Below are 14,638 nucleotides of genomic sequence, written 5' to 3'. Positions count from 1 at the left end.
AAAACCTTAAGAACAAATGTCGCCGCTCGTTCGACGGCACGACGCCTGGACGCGAACGGCTTCGGACGTATTCGCATTATTTACACGTGTTTTAATAGAAGCGAGTCTACCCAACGACAACGGCAAGGTATCGACATTCTCCTCTGATTTGCTTCTCCCTCCGTTTGGTAGTTGCGAATACGTCGATGCTGGTGTAACGTCGTTCAGGCGTTGCGTTGTTGGACGGACGTCGACCTTAATTCGTGCATTGTATTTACCTTTCGAGATTTTTTAAAGAAATTATTCATTGTTACCCGGTACCGGTAGGAAAAGCGTCGAAACGCGCTCACCTGTTAACCCCTTGTGTCGCGAATAAACTCGTTGAAAAGATGCTCACGCTTTTTCTCTAAAGCTCGCGGTGTTCCAGCGACGATAAGGGGTTAATGAAACGTCGCGGAGAAAGAAAAAAAAAAGAAGAACGCGTGTCTCGTGTCGGGCCGAAATTCGAGAAACGGTGGATCGTCGCGAGTACGTCGCGGTAAAGCCAACACCGGACATTCAAATACGATTGCCGTTCGTTTGTTCGTTGCTCAGATCTCCGCCCGAAGGGAAGAGGTAGGCCGCAGAGGATTCTTCTGGGTGTCTGGCCCGACGAGCACATCCGCGGCGTGATTCGGGCCGTCGTGTTCCGCGACGGCCACTCGCCGCACATCGTCAAGGAAGAGCCGGCCTCCATGTACCCTAGTTTGGCGAATTACGCCGCCTGCAACGGCCCGGAAGGAGCGGTCAGCCCCGGAGCTGCAGCCGCGGCCGCGGTTGCAGCGGTCGCTCAAGGTAATCCAACGTCCTCGTCTCTTTCGCGCTTACTGCTTCCTCCAAACGGACGCCATCCCCTCTCTATCGTCTGTAAATTAACGATCTCTCAATTGACCGAGCAACGCTCCTTCGCGGTAAGCGGCGTGCGGTACGTACTCCTCGCGCACAAGAAGATGGCGCAAATTTCGACGGACCCCCATTGTTCACGCTAGTATAGCAGGGATGTAGGGTTCTGAGGGGGGCAGCCGGAAGTCGAGTTACTTGAAGTAGAGACATCGGGTAGTGGGGTGTAGACACCTACATCTTCCCCTGTGCCGTCTTCTCGAGGACGAGGAATGCCCCGAACCTTTCTTCTTTCATCCCCTTTTGAGATCCCGCCGTAATCGATCCTCCACTTTCCTTAACACTAGGTTTACGGAGCACTGAAAGTGAGTATTTTACATTACTTTGTAAAAATAAGAAGAATGCTTCTGTACAAGATTGTAGCCATTTTTTAAATAATACGTACCTAAAGGAATAAATGTGTTGAATAATTCCACGTGGACGGATCTTCACAATCTGAATGATCGTCAATTAAAAATATTAGAACCCGTCGTTTTGACGGGTCCCGTAAACCTAGTGTTGACAAAGAGAGCAGTAACGCTGCCGCGTAAAGTACGTAGATCCGAAAAGATTGTGTATAGATTGCTGACCTAACCGAGAAACGTTTGCGGCGCAGGTCTGCGACACCAGATGTGCAGCATGGTAGCGGCGGCGCACTCGCAGCAGCACGATATGATGGCGACGAATCTCTCGACGAACCTGTCGACGAACCTGTCGACCAGCCTGTCGTCGAACCTGCAGGCGGCGATGCAGGCCAGCCAGCATCACCACAACAGCAACAACAGCGGCGCCGTGATCGGCAGCAACAACGGGAGCGGAGGTGGAGGTGGTCCCGGTGCCGGTCCCGGTCCGGGCAACAACGGGAACTCGCCGTTGAATCTTGGCCTGGCCAGCCCGGGATCCGGCGGACCGCCGGAAAGCCCGATGGAGAGTCCCCTGGCGAGCCCGTTGGGCCCGCTGATGGATCCGGGCCACATACCGAGCAGCGTGGAGGTCGGTATCGGCGTCAGCGGAATGACCTACAAACCGACACGAAGTTTCGTCAGCCCGCGGCCGGAGAATCTCTTCCAGGAGGACATCGCGGATCTCGTGAAAAGCTCGCACGGGCTCAAGGACAAGGACAAGATCCCGGTGAAGCTCGAGCCACTGACGGACTCACGTTGCGAATAGTAAGCCAGAGACTGCCGAGCACGAAAGAGCTAATCGTTGCCAGTTTCGGGCCAGCAGCGTCGCTCTGGTCCCGCGACAGGCTTCTCCGTCAGCGGCCGGCTCTTTCCGTGCAAGCAACCGAGCAACCGAGCAACCGAGCAACCGGGCCGCTCGTCACGGGGAGCGACGAGGGACGGATTAGCCGACCCGCTCGGCTCGATCGGGAGAACAACGGGACTGAGCCTGGCGCGGCGTCGGCAGATTCGTCACCGATTCGCGACCGAACCCGAGCGACTCGAACGACGATTCGCTCTCGCAGCGACGCAAAAGTATACCTGTAGCGATCTTGGACGAGATCGAGGCTTACAATCAAAATGATGCAGAGAAAGGAAGACGGGGAGAGAGAGAGAGAGAGAGAGAGAGAGAGGTGGAGAAAAAGAGACAGAGAGAGTGAGAGGAGAGACGTCGAGAGCCGACGAGAGTGACGCACCGCGGGGATCGCGATCGAAGGTTCGACAGACCGAAACCAGACCCGACGCTCTTTTCTTCCCTCGCGATCTCGGCCGTGGATCGCGATCGCTCGCGGTCGACCTCACGCTGCGCTACGACGATCGACGTGTCTCGCGCGACCAGATCGGATCGGGTCGCGGGTCCATCGGCTCTCGGAAAGTATGCTGTATTCACGGAAAAGAGAGAAGAGCTAGCGAGCAAGCGAGCACCGCGTGGCGCAGGGACACACGCTTAAACTCGAGATTTATATATCCACGCATATACGATAACCGTACGTTTAATGCCAAATGTATAGTAATTGGCGCGCGGCCTCGGGCCAAGGGCCATTATCCGCGTCGTTCGATCGTCTTCAGGATCGGAAACCAGTTCAGAACGGTCCGGAACGGTTCGTCGGCGCGGACTAGATGTTTCAGTTTTTTGATCGAGACGCGGCTCGTCGGGGATCGTCGCGATTCCGGGGAACACCGGGAGACCAACGTTCGGCTCGGATCTACGACAAAGTTAGAAAGATCGAAACGCGATCGCAGCTCGCGATCGAGGGACCGCGCGAGCAACCCGACGAGTCCGAGATGTACAAAATTTGCTTACGAGTGTCTGTCGCACGAGAATACGACTAGAACCCTTTACGGAACGAGAGAGAGAGAAAGAGCGAGATAGAGGAGAGAAAGAGAGAGCGAGAGAGAGAGAGAGAGAGAAAGAGAGATGAAACGCTGTTCGACTCGAGAGCGAACACCGAAGGAAAACACGCGAAAGAAAGAAAGAACAAAAATACCGATTGCTATACTTTATTAAGTGTAATGATTGCCTTCCTGCCATATTTGGGGTATGCCAAGTATAAAAATTATAAGGTTTAGAGATTAGGGAAACGTGGAAATTCATTGAATTTGGAACTGGAGAACATGTCGATAGAGGTGTGCGAGTGTGCGAGAGCGGCGTGCATCCGTTGTTGTTGCGATCGCGTGCGCGTTGAGAGTCGACGAGAGAGACACTGCTTGCCTGAGAAGATCGCACGAGAGAATGGGTACAGTGCGTGTTGCGCGCGCGCGCGCGAACGAATGCTTTTGTTTCGGAAAGATCGTGCTATTTTTCAAAATTTTACAATACACCGCGCGTACGACTTTTTCGCGAAGGGACCCTCGATCCTCGACAATCGGAGACCGATCGGCGTCGAGTAGCCGGCGAATCGATGCGACTTCTCGTCGAGACATCCTCGGACACAACACAACAGCCGCCGTGTCCTTGTCGATTCGAATTTCGCACGGTTACTCCTCGATCGTTCGTGCCACGGGCTGCCGTTCAAAGATATCGTGCGACGTCCACGAGCGAGTTCGTTTCGGGCCTAGCCATCCCAGGGACAGAAAAAGAAAGAGAAAGAAAGGGAGTGTGTGTGAGTGTGTGTGTGTGTGTGTGTGTGTGTGTGTGTGTGTGTGTGTGTGTGTGTGTGTGTGTGTGTGTGTGTGTGTGTGTGTATGTGTTGCGAAAGAGAGCGCGTGAGAGCATGAGAGAGACAGAGAAAGGACAGTGGATGATGAGGGTGGAAGAGGAGCGCGAGTGTCGGAAGGAGAACGGAAATTTCTAAAAACAAAAAAGACGAGAAGAGGGGGAGAATGGGAGGGAGATTTTTAAAGTCGGCACACCGGTTCGATTGACTCTTTGTAAGTATTAAAAAGTAAAGAAACAAAAAAAAAAAATAACAATTTTCGAAGTGGCCTTCTGTGAAAGGAAAAGACCATCGCTTTTCGCTTTTGCTCGGAAAACTAAAAAAAAAACAAAAAGAAGAAAAAAAGAAAATGGAGCGCATAGATTCTCGGTCGGTCGTGTATTATCCGTTTGTCTAGGGAAATTTTTCGGGAAGTACCGTTGTTCTCGCGCCACTCCCCTACCAAAAGGAAGCTTTAACGGATTTCACGGGACGGTTCGTAGGAAAGTATTCGCGAGGAGGATCGTTTTAGCAAGATATATTATTATTATCGGCCATTAGAAAATTAAACAAATTCGGGGGCGGGAAGGGGAAACTTTGAGACGCGTTATTCTTGATACGAAAGATTTTTTTGTGGGGACGTGAACGGGATGTGAAAAATAGAAAGACGTTCTCGGACGTGTTACGGGCTGTCGGCGAGGGAGAGCACGATTTTATTTTCCGCGCGAACCGGAGCACGAGAGAAACAGAGAGAGAGAGAGAGAGAGAGGAAAAAGAGCGAAGGGGATAAGAAACAAACGAAAATACGGTAGATCGCGATCTTAAAAGATTTTATTACGATTTAGGCTTAATGTGTTCAACGAGAAGGTAAATTTGAACGAAACCAACGGGCGAGGGTGAAGCGAAAGAAGATATTCGAGAGCCGAACCGAGCAGATGGAATTGGGAGGGAGTAAAGAGGGAAAAAAATACGAGTTCAAAGAGCAGCGAACGAAATTGCGAGGAAGAATTAGCGGCAAGGGGTGCGAGGGTGGGTTGGTGGGTGCTGGGGGGAGGGAGGGAGGGATTAGGGGGAGAGAGCGTGCGAGATGGAAAGAGAGACCGAGCGAAAGAGAGGGAGTGAGAGAGCGAGCGAGAGTGTAAAGGACGGGGCATGTGAACAGGCGAGAATGTGGAAGAGATTAAAATTAATATTGTATAAAAAAAAAAAAGTAGTAAGTGCCTTTCAAAGAAAAAAAAATTAACGTGTCCCGTAGACCGTGACCACTTGTACATGATGAAAAGTCGTTCGAAATTTCGCGTCACCGGATACACCGTTTGCGACTGAAGCAGAAAGACGAGGAAAAATAAAAAAAATATAAAAAAGAAGATAATAGACGAAGATGAAGACGAAGGAGACGATATGAAATACGAAACGAAAGACAAAGTATCGTTTGTGGGGACGTTGCGTAAAAGGTAAACAATTCTTGCGGAAGATTTCTTCTCAGCGACAACGCGTCAACGAACCGCGTTACGGATTCTCTTCGTCTCGTCTCGAAAAGTCATAACGACGCTGCGCGATTTCTAGGAAGTATTAATAAAGAGCACCACGGTTAATAGTCGAGGATAGAATCGATGGAGGAAAACACTGGGAATATTTTGCGAGAAAAACTTTTGGCTTTACTTTTTTCGGACAACGCGGGGGGTGGGGGGATGGGATGGGATGGGAGTTAGGGAAGAGATTTTTCTTCGTCGATTACGCAATGTGTCTACGAATCCTTTTGTGTGTGCGTGCCGAGGAGCGAATGTACAGGATCTACATGCAAGAAAGCCGGACAAAATTTCTGTTTCGGATCTAACCACTACCGGTAATACCCTGAATGGCATATTCTCGTAAACGTTTCTTTTGATTCGCTTGTACGAGAGAGATATCGGGCGAGAGAACGCGTGACAGATTGATAGAGACAAACAGACAGACAGAGAGAGAGAGAGAGAGAGAGAGAGAGAGAGAGAGAGAGAGAGAGGGAGAGAGAGTGTGTGTGTGTGTGTGAGCGAGCGAGAGAGAGAGAGAGAGAGAGAGAGAGAGAGAGAACGCAGATGGACGTTAAAACGCAGGAGGAGAGGCAAGCGTATGACTTGAATCAGCAGAGGGAACGGATATTTCGATAAACTTTCGTTTACGCATTTTGATATATATCTGTGAACAGATGAAGAAGAAAAAGAACAAAGATACTTATATTACGTACATAAGGTGTAAGTGAACAAAAAAAAGCATCTAATACGCTACTATTGATATAGGACACAAAGTAAAGTAAATATATATATGAGACAAAAAAAGGTATATATATACATAAATTGATATATTGACGCTATATAAGGTTGCTGCTGGACGCGTTTTACTTTTGTGGGGAGGAAGGTGATGCGCAGTTTTTCCGTTCAAACGTCGTCGAGGACGAAACAAAAGTTCACGCGAGGAAGAGATTAAGTTAGACAAAAGTGTAAGGACCCTAGAGTCGAAGATAAAGTAGCTATTAGAATTTTTATCGAGGCAACGTAAGGACGGACGGGCGTGACGCTAGTATACCACTTTCCAGAGAGGCGAGAGAAAGAAAGAAAGAAAGAAAGCAAAAGAACGAGTGCGTGTACATGTGTGTGTGTTTGTGTCTGTGCGCGCAAGAGAGAGAAAAAGAGAGAAAGAGAGAGAGAGAGAACGAAAGAAAGAAAACCTGCCCATTTGTCCTCGTGGCTTCTGCGTTTCGCTCGCTTGTCGATCGATCTCGTGGGTTTTCCGAGCTGTCGATCCGCCCGGTACCGGCTGAGATCCGAAAAACCAGCCGCGCGCCGGACGGATCGAAGGCTAACGCAATTATGAATCGCAAATCGCGAATCGCGATTGAAGAGGACCGCGAAAGGTTCTCCGCGAGCGCGACGCATCGAGTCACGAGGTGGGCCACACAGCCGCAGCCATAACGAGTCCGCGGACATGCTTCGACAGCCTGATACTCGTGCCGTTCACGGAAAAATTAATAGTTCCCGGGTACGGTCATCAATTTGCCCTGAGCCAGGAGACCGGAAACGAAGAAAGTCTTTTAGAAGCGGTTCGCTCCGGATCGAGCGCGGATTGCCCCACGGAGCAACGGGCCTACTCGAGTCATTCTACAGAGAGATTTCCCGTTTTCCGAAGCGGCCCCTGGGGGCAATCCGGAGCGGTTGTCGGTGGCCCCTGACTGGTTCCGGAGCGATCATGCGACAGAGACTCATACGACCGCGGCTCGAGTATCGGGCCGTTCGAGTATTAATTAACGCGGCCGATTGTTTACAGAAATGTCCGACGTTCGTTCCACTTGGAGAACCCGCGAGAGACAGGATCTGAAATTGTATCACGCACGCGCCGAACTCTTACTCTTTATTTTCGCCTTAGCTTCGAGGTGTAACATCGTGTTTATAATTAATGGTCGACCGACATACACAGCCACACGCTCGATCCGCTCGAGAAACCGACAGAACGGAGAGAAAAGGTGAAGGTACCGACGAGAAACAATACCCCGGCGAAACTGTACGAATAAGGCGATAAACGAACCGTAGTAGTCCCGTATCCGCGATTTACGACTAGTTTACAGGATGTGTAACGGCGTTCATCGGTGGGGATAGCCAGAGAGAGAGCAAGAGAGAGAAAGAGAGAGAGAGAGCGAAAGGGAATTTAAAGGGACGTTATGGCAGCGGAAGAAGAAACGAGTCGTGCCGTGCAACAGGGGTGAATCCATCCCGTGTTTTCCATTTCTCTGCCGCGGTAACGGCCGAACCATTCGAGGATAAACACTAGGTGGCATCCTAATTTACAGGAACTAGTAGTCGAACAATAGAACCGCACATTTTTCAGAACCTGATTATTTAATCGTACACACCCGGTCGCAAGCCGATATTCAATAAAACACGACACGCGTATCTGGAACTTGTACGTTCATACGCACGCGTACAGACAGACACACGTACACACACATACATACATACAAACACACACACATACGCATACAAAGCTACAATAAATGTGCACACGTGCACACAATAGAGGGACAAACATAGGCAGCGGCAAGAAGACGATTAGGTGAAAAGCGATCGATCGTACGGTTCTCGCTGTTATGCTTTTCGTATAGTCTTATCTTACATTTTCGAGAAAAACTGTATATTTTTGTTCAGCCATTAAAATGTTTAGTTCGATCGATCGACCGATGTTCACGATCCAGTGGAATTGATCGTGGAAGATCGCGATCGATTCGATCGATCGATGGGATTGGTTTCGCGGTTGCCGATTAAAAGTACCAGTCAAAAATTGGTTTTTGATCGGAATCGTATTGAAATTCCATTCGACGCGTGCTTCTAGCGAATTGTACAAAATACTATGCAATAGAAACGTGTTTGTTTACGGCGGACGTGTAACATGTACCGTTGCTTTGATCTGCTCGAATTGCGTGAACGAGATGTACACAAGAATGTTCGAATTTTTGTCTTACGTACGATGCCGAACTGTTACCGAACATTCTGTACCAAAAAAAAAAGAAAAAAGAAAAAAGAATTGTATATACTTCGATTGCAATGGTTAGTTGTTAATTGCATTAAAAATTGGCCAAGTCTGATTGAGAGGAGGTCGACTCGCAGCCGCAAGTCTGACAGCGAGAGCCGTGGTTGCACCCAGCCGTGGAAACATTGAATCTCGATGAGGCGGAGGATGTTGGTCGTTCAAGGTCACTCGCGCCACCTGGACCCGCGGTGTATAATTTCGCCGGGTGCGTGATCGAGCAGTGGGTGCAGCGGGTACAGCGGGTACAGCGGGTACATTCGTTGACTTTGAACGAGCAAATCGTTCGGCCTTGGTTCCGAGAGCAGCGAATAATAATAGAGCTATAGAGAAGAATGTATTAGAACAATGGCAAGATATGTAACGGAGAAACGGAACAATCGGAAGAAACTTGAAAGAACACAAGCGAGAACCAGGTGACAAAGATAAAACAGACACATTCACACACGGTTGACATCCTGAAGGACAAGCACACTGGAAGAGGTACACACGAATACGTTACGCGACAGAGACAGACACAAACCAACCGCGCGTTCACTGTAAATAGAGAAAAATGCAACATTAATTATACAAGAAAGTTCATCTTTATTATCGTAACCTTGTAATATATTTATTTGTCCGCTCGTGAAGATACTTTTATCGTAGTTGAATGATAAAACGAGGCCTCTGTTCCGTTTGAATCTGCCGCTGAAGCGCGCCAAAGGGGCATTGGTCGCACATTACGAGAGAAAGAAGAAGAGAGCGAGAGAGTGAGAGTGAGAGTGAGAAAGAGATAGAGAGCAAGAGACAGAGAGAAAGAGAGAGAGAGAGAGAGGGGCGTAAACGCGTTCTCCGTTTTTTGGTACGATAACAAATATTTTTGAAAACGCTTGCGAAATAAAAGTCTGGAGCGCACGCGGCCTCTCCGAGCAATGCCTCGCGAGTATTAGAATGATGAAGATCGGGAAACGGTAGATCGGTAGGATGAACAATGCTCTCGCGAACGAGGCTGATCGTGGCCGATTTCAGACCAGTTCTTACCTCGAAATTTTTAGCGATTTCCGCTTATACACAGTACGTCTCAGCCTCGTTCGCGCGAGGAATCCCCGAATCCGTCTTCGTTTCCGCCGCCTGTAATCTCGATGATCGATTCCGTTCGAAATCGTCGATATATAAAGCGGCCTATAGAAAGACGCTCGCTGTCCAAGGACGACGACCAGCGCCGAGTTTCTTTGCAGATGGCGATAGTTTATAGTTACTATTTCTTTCTATTTTTACGTTAAACGAAGTATTTCTTTTGAGTAGATAGTCGAGAATTGATTGAAGACAACCCCGACACTGGAAAACCCATACGCGAATAGTTGCCCGCAGCAAAACAACAATTTGTACATGTACCCGTGACGAATCGCGAAGCGACGTTTGCTTTTTCCGTTTCATTCCGAGATACCTTCGGGGTGCACACGTCGAGGCGTTTTGAAAAAAAAAGAGAAAAAAAAAATAATAGTTTTACTTTTGTAGTCACGGATGCAAAGCAAAACCTTGTCAACCATTACAAATTCCTCTTTTATTTATTACCGATTAGCATGTAAGATGACGTTCTACCGACATATGCTATTATTATAAATACACCCTATATATAGTGGAGTAAGCGTTACATTACCTACCTACCTACCTACCTACCTACCTAACTACCTACCTACCAACCTACCTACCAACCTACCTATCCGTGCTTGACGGGTGAACAACAGATGAATCACGCAATCATACATTTAAGTTGCTATTTGGCACGTATACCTAAGTAATATACTAACATAAACAGTATGCAATAATAAATATGAGAAATTAAACACGACCTCTCTTTCACTGAATCGTTCGATACAACCCCTCTCTCCTTTGCGTGTTCCGTATCTATCTCGACTATCATTCCCGATAAAACTATGAATTATACGGGGGCTCAAGAAGATAACGAATTTCGGTATGCGGAAGGAACGCGGAAAATCTGTTTGAACGATCAGCTTTCCTGGAAACAGTATTTATTTACAGTTTACAATAAATAAATGAATCGATTTCGCGTCAACACGCAACATTATAACTTTGCATATAATCGTATAAAGATAATAAAATCAATGGGCTGACAAAAGTGACAAAGGCATGGAAGTTGTAAGATAGAGTAGCTTCATAGTTGTCTCCTTCAACCATAACATTCCGCTCCGATCGAATCTCTTCTAAGACTCCCGGTAGCGTATTGCACCATTCGTTGGTAAACTTTTATCGATGAAAAGTTCATGTTTATACTTTCCCGACGGCTGGTATATTATTTCTATTAATCTCCTGTTGCACCGGAACCTGTGCAAATTGCGGGTTCGGTTGGTTATGCTGTTGCGACGCCACATTGCTTTGAACATTTTGTGGTATTTGATTCGCGGCGATCTGCTGCTGTTGATGTTGCTGCTGCTGCTGTTGATGTTGCTGCTGCTGCTGCTGTATATTAGGTGCTTGACCTTGCTGAGTTAGGATTGGGGCTTGAGGATGTTGCTGAATCGGTACTTGTCCTTGAGGTTGCTGAACCGGAACCTGTCCTTGAACTTGCTGAACCGGAACCTGTCCTTGAACTTGCTGAACCGGAACTTGTCCTTGAGGTTGCTGAACCGGAACTTGTCCTTGAGGTTGCTGAACCGGAACTTGTCCGGAATGTAATTGCTGACCAGTCATCTGCTGATTGACCGGTTGGTACTGTTGATCGTATACCTGCCCCTGTACAGGTTTAAAGTACTGTTGTTGATGCTGAAACTGTTGCTGATGCTGAAAATCTTGAGGCGGAGCCGGATGGCCGTACTGCGGCGGGAACTAGAAAACGTTCGGAACAATCGTGTTACAACCTGTCGATTTTAATAAATCGTATTTCGTAATAGATACTTTTTTTTCGTAAAACGAGTTTCTAAACAAGGTGTTACTGGTAGCGCTACATTTACTTACCGGCTCGTGCTGTGCAGGTATACTACCTTGGTGTTCTGGTGGCTAATAACAGCAACAGAAAGTGCACAAGCTAATTATTGTCCATTACAAAAACATCAGAAAAATCTGAGTGAAAAAAATAGGTTGGACGAATACAAGCGAATAAAAAAAGAGACGATGAAATTCTAGATTACTGTCTAAAATCTTGGCTAGAATCTATAAATCTTGGCTAAACGAAAAAGTATCTACTTGCAGCTATTATTCGATGCTAGAGCTTTCACTATCCGAACGTCCACGTACTCGGATCCGAATACCTGCGAGTTCGTTTAGTATTCTATTCTTCTAATTTATTTTCCGTTCAATTAAAATACTAGTGATTAGACTATTCATGCGGTTAGCCAAACTTGTATCGTGAAAGACTCAAAAGTCTCATAAAATCAACATATTTGCAATTTATCAAAAGCTAATCGTTCCTACGATCTTTTGTATTTTCGTGTACTCACGATTCCTTGAGCGATCATTTTTTGCATCTCTTCTTGCTTGTGTAGCCTCTCGAACTCTTCGAATTCTTCTTGGGTGAATATCTGTCCTTCGTCCAGTCCTTGCCATCCCTCGTCTCTTTGAAACTCTGGTTTCTTAGTTTGCTCCAAGAATTCATCGTAACTGAAATAACACGGTAAAATAGAAAGAGTACAATAGATGAGAACTTTCTCTACAAACCTGATGAGCGCATCCTTGTTGAGATCGGCCTCGTTAAATACATGCTCCCTCATCCTTTCCATTTCCTCCATGCGTTTCAATAATTCTTCTTGCGATGCTCCTTGAGTATAAAGCTTATCTAATTCTTTTAAAAATAGTGCTTTCACTTCATCTGGATCCCATACTCCGTTACCATCGATATCTGAAGAACAAATCATATATATTATTTCTCATCTACGCACAACGTAAAATAATAATCAATGAATTTTGCATTACCGTGCATATAGAAGAATGTTTTAGGATTAAAATTCTCAGCTTCCATGTGATCCTGATTCTCCCACACGTCTTCCAACTGCTGTTTACTACCTGGATGGTGCACCTATAAGTGCAACATATAGACTAATGTATATGGACTAACAAATAAACGAATTTAAGAATAAATTATGCAAACTCTTGACTCAACTTACGGGTTCGTGCTTTTTATGTTTCTCTTTTAGCGCTTTGAGTTCCTGCTCATATTTTTGTCGTTCGACCTCATTCATATCTGCGCGAGAACACGAATATCAAAAATAACAGAAGAAAGGTATTATTTGAAGAAATAAAGTTATATGGAAAAGATTCAACTTTTAGCATTACGTTCCAATTTCTTCTGTTCTTCGTATTTCAGTTCCATTTCGTGTTTTTTGAATTCTTCTCTCCGTTTGTTATCGGTTTCTGCCAAATCTTTCGAAATCTACAACAGATAACCATGTTATACTTGTCTGTCGTTTGAAATCGATTATACGATCGACGTTACCTTCGCAATTAGTTTCTTCAGATCGTATATTTCAAATGTACGCGTATTGGTGTGATCTATGTGACCGGCTATCTTCATATGATCTGGATCCAAACCGTTTCTCATCTCCTGCTCTTTTGCCGCGAGGTGTCTCAACCTTTCCAGTTCCTTCCTTTTGATCTCGTCTAATCTGGTTCTAACATTGTGACTCACAAATTGTAGGTGCTCTGCTATTTTTCCTGACTAATAAAGAGACGCGTTTACTCGTGAAGAAAATTCGTAAGCTTCTTCTCGGCATCATTCTCCCAACAAAATGCTAGAACATCGGCTTACACGTATGTCCGCTTCGGATGCTTCTTTCACCTTTGTCCGGAAGTCTTGATCGTTTTCCAATACCTGAAGCACTTCCATCAGGTATCGATGGTACTCCATATCTTCTTCCTACCCGAACAACAGACGCTGTAATTATTTTTCTGGTGCATAGAACATACGCATTTTATAACATCATCAATTTATACAAGTTAATAGATCCACGTATCGTACCCTTTCTTCTGGATTTTCGATTTCATTCTCATCGTCGTGACTTCCATCCTTTTTGTGGTTAACAGGTGGCCCAACAACATATTGCACAGCTGTACACGCCAAAGCGAGTAACAGTAAGTACCGCATTTCTCAGAGGGAAATGCAACGTGTCACCCAACAACTGAAAGAAATAACAACATTATAGTTTAAGTAAACATATGTTGAACTAGAGTATAAATAGAGTATATTGAGCGGATAGATCGAGAGAACTTTCTGAAAGAAGGCAAATCCACTTTCACCAGAGCACCGAACAGGAAAAAGAACAGCGAGACAGTTCGGTGCGTAAACGCGGAAATGCGATTACGCGTCCATCGTTGCAAAGTGTCGAATACGTGTCAACGATTCCACAGCTGACACACCGATAACGATATCGGGGGCATTCGAAACACGAATCGTTTACTCTACGGTGGTAAACGCGCCATATTACGATTACTGCACTGCAATGAGTCTTTCACGCGAGAGGGAAACTGAATCGGAACCGAAATGGAAAACCGATGAATTCGAAGTCGAACTGACCGCGAATGAGGTCACGTAGAAAAAAATACATATACAGAAAATTCCACTTAATATCACGAGTTTTACCGTTACGTGGATCGGGCTCGGTGAAAGTGGCGGAGATGCAACGAATTTTCACCGAGAGCAACAACGGAAGACTGGTCGACGTTCTCGCCTCTCGAGTCTAACCAATGAAAGTTCGCGGGACTTCTGAGTAAGTAACCAGACCCCCGTCTACTAAATCCGCGTGACCGAGACCGAGGCTTGCCACTTTACCAGGAAGATAACGAAACTCGAAACGCTGATACGCGTCACGATCGCACAATCCGAAAATCTGTACTTGCTATTCGGACCGTGAATCTGCGACTGAACGAGATCGACGTCGACACGCGTTTTCGTTCGAAAACGATCTCTGACGTGTACCTCCGCAGCAAGATTTTCACCGAGACGAAAAAAGATCCATTGGGAGTTCCCCACTCGGCGACTCGATGCTCGCGATATGTAGATACTGTTTGACGTCACGCGGCTGTCGATGGCAATTTCAAAAGATACAGAATAAACGGGAGCACCAGAGATTAATACGGAGTTATCGGTACCGGTCAGTACCGATTGCTACTGAATTA

The 14,638-nt window shown here is 46.5% G+C and overlaps 2 protein-coding genes across 13 annotated transcripts in view; one reads left to right on the top strand and one right to left on the bottom strand.

The window, feature by feature from the left end:
• The window catches only part of LOC143357369 (protein bric-a-brac 1), a 280,682-nt gene extending 270,326 nt beyond the window's left edge, over positions 1–10,356 (top strand). For all 6 annotated transcript variants that reach the window (XM_076793795.1, XM_076793796.1, XM_076793799.1 and 3 more), the window contains 2 exons: positions 574–813; positions 1,514–10,356. In XM_076793795.1, coding sequence (XP_076649910.1) covers positions 574–813; positions 1,514–2,067 — 794 coding nt within the window. In that variant the 3' untranslated portion in view covers positions 2,068–10,356. The remainder of the gene's footprint in view (positions 1–573; positions 814–1,513) is intronic.
• A 169-nt stretch (positions 10,357–10,525) lies between these two features.
• Positions 10,526–14,574, bottom strand: Nucb1 (Nucleobindin 1). Of its 7 annotated transcripts, none has more exons than XM_076793807.1 (11): positions 14,439–14,574; positions 13,482–13,641; positions 13,272–13,379; positions 12,960–13,181; positions 12,788–12,896; positions 12,631–12,707; positions 12,440–12,542; positions 12,185–12,365; positions 11,968–12,127; positions 11,486–11,527; positions 10,526–11,356 (listed from the first exon to the last, which is right to left on the bottom strand). In XM_076793807.1, exons 2-11 carry the CDS (start codon positions 13,605–13,607, stop codon positions 10,799–10,801), a joined length of 1,686 nt encoding a protein of 561 aa, XP_076649922.1. In that variant the 5' UTR covers positions 13,608–13,641; positions 14,439–14,574; the 3' UTR covers positions 10,526–10,798. The 7 variants fall into 7 exon arrangements, with proteins under 7 accessions (XP_076649922.1, XP_076649921.1, XP_076649923.1 ...); XM_076793806.1 differs by lacking the exon at positions 14,439–14,574 and adding an exon at positions 14,292–14,407; XM_076793808.1 differs by lacking the exon at positions 14,439–14,574 and adding an exon at positions 14,369–14,391.
• Between the last annotated feature and the right edge of the window lie 64 nt (positions 14,575–14,638).

Source organism: Halictus rubicundus, chromosome 9 (genome assembly GCF_050948215.1).
Source record: "Halictus rubicundus isolate RS-2024b chromosome 9, iyHalRubi1_principal, whole genome shotgun sequence".
Taxonomy (NCBI): Eukaryota; Metazoa; Arthropoda; class Insecta; order Hymenoptera; family Halictidae; genus Halictus; species Halictus rubicundus.
This window is presented reverse-complemented; position numbering and strand designations above follow the sequence as displayed.